Genomic DNA, 14,694 nt, shown 5'->3' with positions numbered 1-14,694 from the left:
CCTCACAATTCATGTTGCGTTCACCCTGACAACAACACTTTACTGTCATTGTGTCCGGTTATTTTTTAGGGAATGCAGACATCACGCTAACAAAGTAAGTTGCCCAGGATCATGCCAGAATGTGAACTAGAATATGAGTTTTTCCAGTCCCAAATGAGCCTCTTTCAGCTTGAGGAGTTATCCTCATCACTCGGGAGTATACATGGGATTCTCACTGATGGGACAGGAAGCTACTGAAACCAGATTACAACCATCACTCCACCCTTTTCAAAAGAAGTGGCCAAGTAAGCCCAGGCTGAATGTTTTGGCCATGCTCCTTATCTCTGGGGTTTCTCATGCCAATCCATATTACTTTATAAAAATGCATAGCTCTTTTTGAAGCCTTTTCAGATTTAGGTTTTTGAGGAGCAAGCTGACATTTTCATGTTTTTGAAAAGTTTGTGTGAATTTGGGAGGGATATGTATAAAATATAATAAATCTTCCTAATTAATTAATCTCCTTCAACACTTTGCACCGTCAAGACTGAGGAAAAGACACATGAAACCTTTAAACTTCTTCCCTGCATCTTATAATTTATAATGGCTAAATGGATCATTTTTGAATATGTGTAATAAAACTCTCTCTTAGGCTGAAACATTGTATTTCAGGTTCAGGCTGAATCCAATTTTTACAGGCAACCTGTTAACCTCTAGGCCAAAAATAGGTAGGGTTGTAATGGAAATGCTGATGAGCTGTAATAAAGCGACTCTACCAAATGACACAGTTTCATCTAGTCTGTGTACGTACACTATATTACTCCTACTATACATACTGCTAGTGAACAAGACAAAGTAACATCAAATAGAATGTGTGTCACATTGCTGCAGAGATTTAAAAAAAGGTGGTGAATGTGAGAAAACCTTTTATGGTAAAATAAGAATGCCATTTTGTAAGCCCTTCTTCTTGCAGTACAATTAATTACTGAGTTCATTAATTAATGAACATATTAGAGAAAGAACACCATTACTGACCAGTGGAGACCTGATATATTACTGAGTCAATAAACTATTGAACATGAAACAGGACCTTTCAGGATAATTTTTTTTTCTCATAACCCACAAACACATATATTATTCTTGCATGGTCAGCACTTCTTTGGTACCCTTATATTTCATATTACTAATTCTTTTAATCATGCATACATACAGCAGTGTTTTATAACCTAGCTAATGAGTAATTGGACAGGTGACATTGGAACTGAGGCCCTGAAGTGTCAGGCATAATAGAGCAGGATATTTTTTTTCCCCACCAGGTTTTTGAGAGTAAAAGATGGTAAAATTGCAGCTAGGATAGGAGAGAGAAAGGCTCTTGTACCAGAAACTTGCAGAGAAATACAGATTTCAAGTGGATCCATGAACTATAAATAGCTTTAAATTGCTGTCTGATGCAGATAAGCAAAGAGATAAAAAATTTAAAATAACTCTGAACCTTTTTCATTGTCAGCAAGCAAGGAGTTTAGCTTGGCTAAAGTTGAATGTAATTTTCTGTAAGTCAGTACAGTAAGGTAATTAATTTCTTATATGGAAAGAGTGTGCGTGTGTGTGTGTGTGTGTGTGTGTGTTAATTGTTTGGAAAAGGCAAGAGTCTTCATAATGCTTGAGTAGCTCACTGGCCATAGGTACCAAGCACCCTTCCCCCACTTTAGCCCCCGAGTAATCATTGATTGCATCTAAATCTATAGAGATATCTTTTCCTGGCAGCTCTGGTAGTTACAGTAGATTGTTAATCTGTGAATGATCAGAATAAGCTTCTCTGTCTCAGAAATCTCCATGCAAATTACATCTAAATGCATGCCATAAATTTATTAGTAGCAGTTTGAAGTGCACAGGTCATCTTCTACACTATTTGAAAACATATGTCTGTTACACATTAAAAAGAGTCTCGTTCAATTTATGTTCACTCTTCTATGGACGTAGCTAGCCCCTGTCAAAGTAAACCTGTGTACTTTTTGAAATGATTTTTTAAAGGGAGATGTTAATAAGGTGTATTATTTAAGCAAATTTTCGATCTCTGCATGGGACTGGAGTTTTAGCATTGCTGCTTTGAAATAGTTTCATCTTTTGCAAAACAAAGAAATATATGTTTGACAGCTAGGAAGTGCTAAGAAGTAAAGGGCTGTGCCTAGATATTGGAGAAAGTGATAGATGCAGAGGAAAGTTGCAGGATGTTTTATGAACCAGTCCTATCCTTGCACCTTGATTTTATCCTGTTTTGGGAGCACATCAAATCCATGACTTCTTTCTGTAGCAGTGTTATATCTTATGTGAACCCAAAAAAGGAAACTTGAGAACAACCTTTGGATACTGTTGGGGAATGGGAAAGAGAATTGTAGTTTTCCTTTTTTTTTGTATGTTTTAGTTTCCTCATTTTACTCTTCGTTTTAATCAGCTGATGTGCTGCTATTGTAAGACACCACTAGTAGCATTTTCCTTCAGGCAGTTGATGCAAACCCAGGAAATTTGTGGAACACCTACAGAATCTTCATCCTACTGCTTTTTTTCCTGAAGGAAATAGAGCAATTCTTTTAAAGACCTTAGGAATGTATTCATCTCCATGGGACAACAGACTATGTTATTATTGAATAAGCATTTTGGTTGTCAGCGCTCAGGAATACTGATACATGTTTTTGAAAGAAAATTAATCTCTAGTTAAAAGAATGAGCAATGCTTTCAATGTTAGGAGGCTGGTTTTTGCTGTAGAGTTAATACCCTTCCAGCCCTCACAACAAATTTGCAGCAGAAGGAAGAAGGACATTAATGTATGTTTTCTGTTTCTTTTTCCAGGCCATCCGCTGTACACTGGTAAATTGCACATGTGAATGTTTTCAGCCAGGGAAGATTAACCTGAGAACCTGTGATCAGTGTAAACATGGCTGGGTGGCACATGGTAAGAAATGTCTGTTCCAGGCTTTCTCCTCTATTCTGTCCATCTTTCCCATTATCTTTGAATACTAAGAGCTGGACTGATAAAGGCATAAATGATATCTATTTGTCTGTATGTGCATGTGCATGCACTGATTTTGTGCATACATATGTGTGCATGTGGGTTTTTTTTACACAATTTGTAAGATGAAAAAGTGAGGGTCTGTTATTCTGTCAATACCTTCAAGTGCTACTGGAGTTCCAACAGCTTACATACAGCTCGAAAGAATATTCGAGCCCCGAGGAAAAAATGTCTTTCTAGCAGGGCTTAGCAGAAGGGCAAAAAGTTTATAGTATGGTTGCACAGCACAGTTTGTATTGCAAAGAAGCATTAGTCAGTAAGTCACAGAGCCTAATGTAAATTCAAATACGGCAATGACAAACTTTCAGAGCTTGGATGTCGCAATCAAATAAGTGTATCCCATATGGCTCAACAAAAGTGTACATTTATAATCTGTGAGTTGAACCTCTCTTCCCATGTTTAAGTAGCTAAAGAAACAAAGAAAGGATTAGAATGCCCAGATCCTATAGAAAGGCATCACTTATAGACCTTCCATTTTATCTGTCCTTTACTGTTTTGTGTGTTTGGTGTGTTTTTTTTTTTTTTTTTTTTTCTTGACAGTCTTGCTTAAGCTATGCATGAGAGAGAACAAAAGGCCTGTATACACAATTAGAAGGCAAATAAGGAGGATACCTAAAGGGTGTAGTGTGAAGAAAAAAAAAAGGGGGGGTAGGGGGAGGAGAGAGGGGGAAGAGAAATAGTACGATATTACTATATTTGCAGAAGAATTAGTATAGGAGATTTCTTATCACGGTCTTGGCTATTGGTACCTAAGCAAGCACAGTCTTCATTCCCCACTTCTGCCAGATATTTAGTGGGTTATATTCTATGAATTTTATTTTATTTTGATGAAACTTGGGGTGGAAGCTTCCACCCCACTTGGGGTGGAAGACCCCAAGTCTACTACTCCCTCCTAAGATGCACTTGATCTCTGTTTAGTTCATGTCTGTGTGTATTTATGCTTGAGAATGCTGACATACAGCAAGTGTGAATGCTCATCAAACTTAACAGGAGAGACTGCTGGAGAAGTTTTCAAAACAATCACAAACATGGAAAGGAAAGCAGGAAAGCAGGTACCATGCAGTCCTGTGTCACTGCATAGTAATATATACAGCCTGCCTAGAAATACCCTAACACCACCAATCTGGTAGCTGGGTGCAGATTTATTATATACTAGGTTCTCTAGAGACACAGGTTATTTTCACTCTTCTCAATTCCCAGAAAAATATCTTCAGTCACAGTATAAACAGACTCACATTTCTTGGAAGGATCGCTAAACCTTGCAAAATTTGTATAGTTCAGGCTTGCTGCAGGCTTTGTGTAGGATCAGCATCTGAAGTTCTGCTGATCCACAGATAGGTAAGACTTGTCTAGCTGTTTTCCAGGGTGTCCTCCTGTTGCGTAAAAGAAATTAGGAGGCTAGCACTTAGATTCTGGCATATGGGCATCCCACATTTTCTTTTCAACCAGTAAATCTTAGAAGAGTGTGATCAGATTTTCCTGATAAATTCTTCCCCGTGAGATGGTTCAATTCAAAATCAGAATATGTGACAGTAATCTGAGATTACCACAATGTGTATAATAGTAATGTCCCTGTTTTACAAATCCAGAAAGTTGAAAGATGAATGTGATGGTTAGGGATACACCACCTGCTCCCATTCCCAAGTGCTTAACATTCCGAAGAGAAAACTTAATACAGCTATATATTATTAGAAGGTGTTTGTTTTACTACTGCACCAAGTGAAGAATGCTCTGATTTATTTTTTTTTAGTACACTTTGTGTACATTCATCTGGAGTATTTACATTTTATGGCAGAGCAAGACAAGTCAGAGGTGTGTTTCATATACATACTCAAAGCACAGGCTTATAAATTACTTCCTGGAAACTATGATGCATCTGCTTCAATTCTTGATCTTAGCTGTTTTCCAGGATTTTCAGGGCAGCATTCAGGAGACTGATCAGTTCATTGCACTGTAACGTCTGGACTTCAAAATGACTGAATGAGGTTGCTGTTTAGAAGTTATTTTCTTTACATCGTTAGCACTGTACTTTCAGAAGTTGTTCCTTGAATGCAAATAGTATTTTCTGCTGCTTTAATTAAAGGGTTTCAGTCTGATTTTTACTAATGAATTTAAACTCAGCTCCTTGACACATGATGTAGTGCTTTACTGAATGTAATTATCAAAGAATAGGTGTTTCCAACAGGAATTACTGTGCTTATTCAGTTCTGATAACCTAGAATCATAATTAACTGAATAGATCAAAAATAGCTTAGAACGGCAGTCTTCTCAGGCTGTGCTTGACTAATCTGTGCAGAATTAATTCATGTTAATAACCGGCATTTAAAATGTTAGTATTCTTGGGAGTGAGGAGGAAAGAGTATACAGTCACCCCAGGATTATTGCATTTTCCAACTGCTGGCCTGTTTTCTTTTTTCCTACTTCAGTCATCTTTTTAATGTTTTCTGTTGCTCACCTAAAATGAGCTATGCACATCTTGAAAGGAAGATTTCCTACAATTTCAGTTTCTTCTATCTGGAGTTGCTGAAAGTAGGATTGTCAATATGTGAACAGATTAATCAGAGACGTTTGTTTGTGGCAAGATAAATGTTTCTGTTGGCAAAAGTTCAGCTTATCAAATTTTGATCCTGCACCCCTGTGCTACAATGGTAATCCTAACATCGGTATTTTTAAGGCTGAAGCCAAAAGCTGTGTAGACCATAGCAGCATTCGCTAATACTGCTGTGCTTAATGGAGAATGGGTTATTGCTGGTGTGAATCTCTGGATATTTTAGGGGATTTGGATAACTAGACTGTTTTAATTTGTTTTCAGCTGAAGCCTGGCTTTCATATTGTCAGCTTGGGTGGGGATTTATTTTCTAAAACAAAAAATAAATGGTTTAAATTGGATAAGCCATTTCCTAGGCCTCAAGCAGGCAAACAGATAGCAGTTAGATGTTTTTCCTTCTTCTATTTCTTTTTTTTTCTTAATGGTTAAGATACTTTGTAGAGTCCTTATGGTGAAAGGTGAAATCTTATTAAAATCCTTGTAGTCACTTTTTAAAGGAGAATTTATTTTAACACAGGCAATTGCTATTTTGTGGCTTTTAAATAATGTAGGAGTAAGATGATGACAAAAATTAAGACTTTCTTGCGTGCTTGAATCTATTTCTTCTCCTGCTATTTTTGTTGTCCTGCTATTTTTGTTGTATTAAAAGTAACATTATACTATGAAGATAGTAATGACATTTTACTAGCTTACTACACAAAAATCACTTACTCAAACTTTATTGGAAATAATGAAAAAACCCCACTTTATTTGCCACCTGTTTCACCTAGCAGAAGTGTCTTAGCCTATCAGGAAAGAAACTAAGCAAGCGTGCAGTCAAAAGATGTTGATTTCATTGACTTTGTATTTTGCCTTGTGTGTTTGTCATTGATGTCAGAATAATACCTACCGTATGGCTGGCAGAAATACTCTTATTATACCTAGTCCAACAGATCAAAAGACCCAATGCAGCATCAATGGGAAATACAATCTACCCTCTCTTACAACCGTTTTGCTCTAAAAAGTTGTGCCAAGGTGACATATGCCATAGTGGACTAAAGCTGTTATTTATGACATTCATTCTATTTATTTTAGTTCCAGTATCTCAGACTTCACAGTGATTTTTTAAAAAACCACAGTGTAATAATATTATTTTTCTGAAATCATTGTCATGTTGTTTCAGAGAGAGTCAGAAGATTAGAAATACTAGTTCTCTGTCTTCCCCTCAAACTGATCCCCGGTAATCTCAATCAGACAGCAGCAGCATGTTTTTCAGATGTTTTTAGTATACTGTGCATTCTTGGACTAGCTGAATTTCACACTGTTCAATTTACTCTAGGAAATGAAGTATCCTTTGAACATTTTTGCTGTCTTCCTTCTTTGTTTTTTTTTTTTTTTCTCTCAGAGAAAGCTCATCCTTAGCCCTCTAGTGATCTTTGATATCTTTGCATCTGCATCATGCCAATCGGCACAGCTCAAGGCTGGGCTATTTATTCAAGTAGGCTTTAGCACATACAGCAGCATCTCCAGTCCAAGACTTGGCCAGGCCTTTTCTCTAGTAACTTGGAGATTAAGTTCCTTTTGTTTTTAGTGAAAATTACATAAACTAGTAGATTTTGGTGCACAGGGTAAATCCATTATGCTTTTTCAGTTTTAAAGCTCCATCCAGTGAATACTCATGCTCAGAGACTTGCCTTGTGGGTTACACTTTCACCTTCTGAAGGAAGTTTTCTGCTGCCAGTACTTATATAATGCATGTACTAGCTTGCCATAAATGAGGCTAACAATGAAAACAGCAACCTCCAGTAGAAAATAGAGAGTGCTCTGTCATAAAGTCGGATGTATGACATGACTGTGACTTCTTCATTCAGAACAGAACATTTCTACATGATAGTTCATGAAATTGTCAGGTAAAAGAAACATGAAGTGAAAACAAAAGAAAGGAAGGACAGGTGTAAATAAGAAAAGAAAAAGAAGAATGTTGTGGAAATTTTAGAAATTGCATCTCTCCCTTACCCTGAAGGTGCTGAAAGGACTTGGTCTGGGACAAAGGTTTAGATTTTAAAAGTGAGCTGCATGGGAGTGTGGCAGGAAGTAAGAGGAGTGCTACGTTGAAATAAAAATTAGCAGAGTTCCTATATTTGTCTCAGTCCAAAGCTCTTAAATGAAAGAGATCCAGGTTTGCAAAGTCAAAGATGTTCTCTAATAAAGTAAAACAAAGCAAAACAAAGCAAAAAACACATCACAGAACTTAGAGTTTCTCTAAAAGCTGGCAGAACTGCCACGTTATTCTTTACTTAAAAATGGAGATAGTAGATAATAAATACTAAAAAAAAAGGAAAGGAGAAATGTAATGTAATTAATAGGATCAATCGTTTACTGGTAAAGTAACTGGGTTATTTTTGTATTGTTCCATAATAATCACAACCTTAGCATACTGAGGATACTTCCTTCTATTCAGTTTATTTAATTTTTTAAAATGACTTGAGAACATTGTAGATTTCCTTTTTTTTTTAGCTACATAGAGATTTTTAGAAAATAATTATTTACAATTCACTGATAACAAAAGCTAGCTCTTCAGTACTTTTAAAGTAAAACTATTTTAGATATAGTCTGGCTTTTCCTGTCTTTTACTGACAGAATCATTTTAATCTATCTGTTATAACTTCCTTTTGACCCTGAAGGCTGAGGCATATTTTTCATTACTCAGTTGCTTCCAGGAACCTTACCTGATTAGCATTCATTACTGGTAAACACTTTTTAAAGTCCCGTTTTATGCCTATGCTATCCCTTTTTGCTTCCCTTCAGCAGCAACTCTCAAAGTGGCCAGTGCAGCACAGAGAAGATGCACTTTGCTATCTTGTGGGTACTCTGACCCTGTATCTGATTTTAAAGCCTGCCACATTGGTAGGAATGATGTGATGTAGTATTTGCTTTGGGTTACTCTGAGATCACCCTTAATGCAAGTCAAGATGAGGTAAAAGCAAATGAGATTATCCAGGTATTAGGACATCCAAGACAAATAATATTGTTTCAAAGGTTTATAAGATACAAGTGACACAAAGGAAACAATGCTTAGTTGCTCCAAGATCAAATAAAAAGCCTTCCTTTTCCATCCTTGTATTCAGATGATATTTATAAAACCATATGGTCAAGGGTTTAGTCCTCATGCAAATCTGACATCCTCAAGTGCAGAGTAAGATTTTCCCTGGGGGTAAACCACAGACGCTAATTTACATATGTTCACACTCACACCTCCTTGGGTTTCCCTGGGGGTCCATTCCGATGAAAATATTTTTTCTTTTCTTCGCTGCCATCCCGAGGACATCTTAACACAGTCAGAAAGAGGTTAGAGCTTTCTCCCTCTCCTCAACTTTATTGGCTCACAGCCCTGGTATGAATATGCCAATATCCCTTGGACGTGGTCAGGTGAGATTACCCCTGACCAGACATTAAGCAGTCAGTTAAGGACTCCAGTACCTGGTAAGCCCTAAATGGACCATGACCCATTCTGAAGCATAGTGCTCTTTTCTGCTGGGTTGGGCTATATTCATATCTCAAAGTGGAGCCCTTTCTCATTGTGAACTTTTCATTGTCTGAAAAACTTTTAACTTACTAATCATAGTTTGTGCTCCCTCAGAACTGTCATTAATACTATCAGATACTCATTGTCAACTCTGAAATACATATAAGGCCACTTTTGTAGCTTTGATCTCCCTTGACTAGCTATAAAATGCCCAGAGAAGTTTAGATTAAAGGTATTTCAAAAGTGCAAGATATTGTTATTTGGTGACCATCATTATTGAATTTACATTTTACAGAGAAGGCTTCATCCCATTTAGTACACCCAGTACCAAAGGATAAAGTGCTAGGAGATGTCTTAGACAATGATGTCTTGCCCTCTCTTTTAAGGGACAGAATCCAGTAAGGAAAAAAATAGACTTACTATGTGCAAGATGGAGCAAAGGCAATTAAAACATTTATTTTTTAATTAGCACTTGGAATTCCTCTTTACAGACATAGTAGAGGCTGTTTTTTTTGGAAAGATAGTCAGTGAAACCCTTGCCACCTTAAGTGTGGTGATAGGGGGTTCACTACATGACATAGCCTCAAATAGGAGCAAAAGAGTGTCTACTTCTCCCAGCTTGATTCCCACATGAGTAGGATAAATTCTGTGGGACCTGAGAGTGCAAATCACAAGTGGATTTGTGGGGCAGCAGTGGTGGACTTCTGCAACACAGGCATCCACGATTCTCTAGGATGTTTAGGTGACAGTACCTGCTTACTTGTCTCTTTTAACACCTATACTGCTGCACATGAATTGCTGTGATGTGCTAACCACTTTATCATTTTATTACACTTTATTACATCATAAATTTTTATATCTTCTTAACGATCCTACAAGAAGCTTAATTGTTTATAGGAACATCTTAATTAACTAGAGTTCACTAGGTTAAGCAGAACACAAATTGAAAGAGCTCTAAATGAAACAAACCTTACTGCTCCATTCCATATAGCTTCATGAGGTTAAAATGGGATTTGACTGCAAGAATAAAAAATTCATATTGCTTTCAGATGTTACAAAGTAATGATAATACCATGGGTAACTTTACCTCAGCTTTCAGTTTTGCAAATGGGAAGTTCAATGGAAAAAACATTTTTTTTTTTTTTTTTTACTTACTAGGAAGAATTTCAATTTGAGCTGTAGCATTATGAGAAAACTTGCCCCAGATTAATTTAGCAGATAAATAGTGTTACTTTATTATCCCATTTCCATCTGGATTTTAGAAATAAAAAAGGTAATACAATAAATGTATAACATCAGTCTCAAAGACTTCTCTAATTATTTTCTAATTGATTACAGTAATTTTTTCTGAAGTATATTTAACAGGAACTTTGTGAAGTGGTCACAGTGCATGAATTGGAGTAGGAAAGATTGTTGTTTATGAATGGTAGAACTAGCTGTATGAACCAGTCTTCCCAGGGTCTGAACATCTTCAGCTGTCAGCAACTTTAGAACAGCAGGTTTTCCTGGGAAAACTGAGGTGGTTTAGCACATGTGGGAAAGCATTTCATAGGCTTCAACCAGAGTTACGTCCTGGACTGAAACACCACCACAGTCTTGACTTGCCTTTGCGAAATGCCTCTACAACACAGTACCCCACCCAAACAGAGTAAAGTTAACAGGTGGGCAATACCTGTTGTATTTTCATTAGAGGTTTCAGGGCTGCGTAAAAGATGCCTGGAGAAGTGTGGAATTTGCCCCACTGTAAATAGCAAAGACTCAGCTTGACAGGACCAGAGATAACCTAATCTGGGGCCCTGCTTTCACTAGAAGGCTGCACCGGACAATCTACAAAAATCCCTTCCAACCTAGACTTTCTGAGAATCTGTTAATCACAGTTAATGGAATTTGAGGTGCATTTGGATTAAGATGGAAATCCTCCAAATACAGACCACAATCCAGGATTCCCAAGTGTACTTCTGTCTCACTGTGTATAGTATGTCAACCAGATGGTATTAGGACAATTAAGATATATATTAACTCCTATCTCAGCATTATTAAGGGAGAGAATATTTTTAAGAAGGTTTTAATGGTTGATAGGAAGAAGGTATTTGGCTTTGGAGACAAGCGATAGGAAAGATCAAAGATGAGTCAAGGTAATAGAGATACGTTAATTTGGTGGCTTCCATTATAAATTGTAGGTTTCAGCAATGGCACTGTCAATCCATGTGTCAAGGAGCAGCAAAAGCGGAGCTGCTGAACAAAGAGGTGTCAAGGGCAACTCTAGCACTGGCCATGCCTACACCAGGCACAGCTCCTTGAGGTTTGATCACAGTAGACAGAAGTAGGTGCTGGTAACTGGATCAATTGACAACCTCAGGCATAGCAAGTGAAAGAGTCAGGTTAAGGGTCCATCCAGGGGCTCCAGTCAGGAACAAAAGAAGGTGAGGCCAGAGACAAGGCTGAAGACCAGGCTGTAATATGGGTCTGAGTGTCATCTAGAAGACAGGACTACAGACAGGCACATCTACGATGTACCTTAGGTAGGGATTGAAGGCTGAGGCCTGAGCTTTAGCAGGGGTCCTGGATCCATTGTCTGAGAATGCAAGGTAGACATCTGCAGAAAGGCTGGTCCCTGGTTGTGTCCAATGAACACCAGCTGGTGCACTCAGGGCTGTCACAGCATGGACTGACCAACAGTTGCTGTCTCTGGCAGGGGTGACAGATGATACTAACATACACAAAAGCAGCTGTGTGCTGGGACACTCACATGATTAATCTACATGTGCTTCTCCTTAGTGGTAATCATCAGTGCTGAAGTCCTCCTTCACAAAGGCACAAATGCACACAGTGACAGAGAGGACTGTAAGGTCCAAATCCCACAAAAGAGAAGAGGCTCTGTCTCATCTCCCCTACCATGATCTCCATAGTCAGGTGTCTTCATTCATGCAGTGTCCCCACGCAGAAGATGTCTAGTGACCCAGATGTTTTCCTGAGAACTTGGAATGAAGGTTTTTTACAGATTGTTCCTTTGAACGCATTATCTTTCAACAAGGAGAAGGCAGAAAAAGCCTACCACTTTATTTATATTTATTTAAGGGGTCAATTCTGAATTAAAAATGTGCTCATCAGGTACCACTACACAAAGTTAGGTCTACCCTTCATTTTACAGGCAAGAATTTAGGAGAAAGTGTTTTAGGTTTTTTTTAGTTCTTCTTTTTTTCCTCTGTAATCATGTTTTCCACTATCGAAGAAAAAGGGGGTTTTTTTGTGTAGAAAGAAAACATAAAAGAAAACATCTGTTTGGCTTACAGGAATTGGCTAGGGAGGCTGTTTTCCTGATAGGCCAAAAAGCGGCCAGCACAGGGCCCCTTTAAAAAAAAAAAGGCAGGATTTTTTTTTTTCACCTCTATCTCATGTGAGCATTGGCAGAAACTCTGACAAGCAGTTCTTCATATTTTATTATGTTCTTGTCTGGCAGAATCTCTGTCAGGCAAAAACCTTGTCAGCGGAAAACCTGTCGTAGGATCAGAGGAGACAAAAACAGGTGTCACAGAGGCAGTCAAAACTGAAGGAAAAAAAAGATTAGGCTAAAGAGAGAAAGGCAGACAATTACATTAATGCCATTGCTTTTATCTTATAGATGTGTGTTATTATCTCGGGGTGCTGAGTGCGCAATTGCCTCAAAGAAAAGTAGACAGGAGACAAGGGGAAACTTGATAGTTATTAACTGAAGAGGCAGTGTGTCAAAGCTGGATGGGGTTCAAAGTTTTGCAAAGGGATAAAAAAAAATTGCAGACAGCAAGCAACGTCTGTGAACAAACTGTGGTTCTGCTTTCGGCTACATAAACCTAGTAGCAATCTAAGTGTTTCAACTTGGAATCAGATCATAGACAGAAAAATTAATGAAAGTTTTCATTCAGACTTTTTAAAATAACATCTATTTTGTGTACATGCAACTGAAGTGCTGGGGTTTTTTTTTGATCTGTTATGAAAACCTTGTTAGAGCATGAGGCATGGTGAGGCATGAAGACATTTATCAGTTTAGTTGCTGTGTTGTTTGGGTTTGAAACATCTATTATCAACACACGTTTAATTTTAAAATGCTATTAAGAATCCTTTTACTAAGTGTGAACATCTGTACATGCAAGCTGTAAATTAGAAGATCACATATGTGTCCCTCTATCAGAGACTAAATGCATTTGGCAAATGGTTTTCATTACTAGCTTTTAAATACAGTAAAAGGCACAAGGAAAAGTTAGTTTTGCCTGTGGATCAGAATATGTTTTACTTACTCTCCTTCCATGATCTTTTGGAATCCACAGTGTCTTAGTGAACATTTCTTTTCTATCTGGCTTAGCTTGTAAAAGGGATGAAGACAGAAGTGAAATGGAGATCAACAAAGGATGCCATCCTGTAGCTGGAATTTATACCCAGACTGATTCAGGATGTTCACCCACCCATATAAATGTTAATGTCCCATGCTCTCTGTGCTTCTGCCAGGGGTGCATTGGATAATTTCCTACACCATGAAAGTATTTGAGCCATTCAGTAGACACTGGCAAGTTTTCTTATCCTTAGTCATCTTCTAAGCATGATATTTTTGAGGAGCAATTTTTTCCACCTACAAAATGCACCACATTACACCATGTTACAGCGGTATTAAATCTGCATCCTGAGGGAGGCTAGCTTAGACCACCTCTTATGACTGCAGTAGTTTGCCTGTCCCTCCAGCGTTTTAGTGGTTTGTAAGCTACCTTCTGTTCTTGAGAGGGTTTATTACTTCTTTTTCTGTGGTTGACAGAAAAGAAGAAAATCTTGAACTCTGAAAAATGTGAAGCTGTTCATGTTCACAACTAAAATCAACAGCAAACTACAGTTTTCTGTGCTTAGACTCATACCATAGTTTGGGTTGGAAGGGACCTTTAAAAGTCATCTAGTCCACCCCCCCTGCAAGGAGCAGGACCATCTTCAACTAGATCAAGTTGCTCAGAGCCCTATGCAACCTGGCCTTGAATATTTCCATGGATGAGGCATCTACCACCTCTCTGGGAAACCTGTTCCAGTGTTCCACCACCCTCATTGTAAACATTTTTTTCCTTATATCAAGTCTAAATCTACCTCCTTCTATTTTAAAACCATTTCCCCTTGTCCTTTCGCAACAGGCTCTGCTAAAGAGTTTCCCCCCATTTTTCTTATAAGCCCCCTTTAGGTACTGGAAGGCAGCTATAAGGTGTCCCAGGAGCCTCCTCTTCTCCAGGCTGAGCAGCCCCAACTCTCTCAGCCTGTCCTTATAGGAGAGGTGCTGCAGCCCTCTGATCATCTCTGTGGCCCTCCTCTGGACTCACTCCAACAGATCTACATCCTTCTTATGCTGAGGGCTCCAGAGCTGTATGGAGTACTCCAGGTGAGGTCTCAGAAGAGCAGAATAAACAGGAAGAATGACCTCCCTCGACCTGCTGGCCACGCTTCCTTTGATGCAGCCCAGGATCCTGTGTCGGCTCCTGTTGAGCTTCTTGTCCACCAGCACTCCCAAGGCCTTCTCTGCAGGGCTGCTCTCGACCCATTTTCCACTCAGGCTGTGTTTGTGCTATAGATTGCCCCGACGTATGTGCAGGA

General features: G+C 38.4%; 1 protein-coding gene across 1 annotated transcript in view; it reads left to right on the top strand.

Annotated features, from left to right (window-relative positions):
- Positions 1 to 14,694, top strand: part of BNC2 (basonuclin zinc finger protein 2) — a 335,260-nt gene that overhangs the window by 209,051 nt on the left and 111,515 nt on the right. Inside the window, exon 3 of the mRNA XM_086770329.1 lies at positions 2,824 to 2,926. Coding sequence (XP_086626455.1) covers positions 2,824 to 2,926 — 103 coding nt within the window. The remainder of the gene's footprint in view (positions 1 to 2,823; positions 2,927 to 14,694) is intronic.

Source organism: Chlamydotis macqueenii, chromosome Z (genome assembly GCF_036417535.1).
Source record: "Chlamydotis macqueenii isolate bChlMac1 chromosome Z, bChlMac1.mat, whole genome shotgun sequence".
NCBI classification, from domain to species: domain Eukaryota; kingdom Metazoa; phylum Chordata; class Aves; order Otidiformes; family Otididae; genus Chlamydotis; species Chlamydotis macqueenii.
Note: the sequence above shows the minus strand (reverse complement) of the source record. Positions and strands in the feature narration are given on the sequence as shown.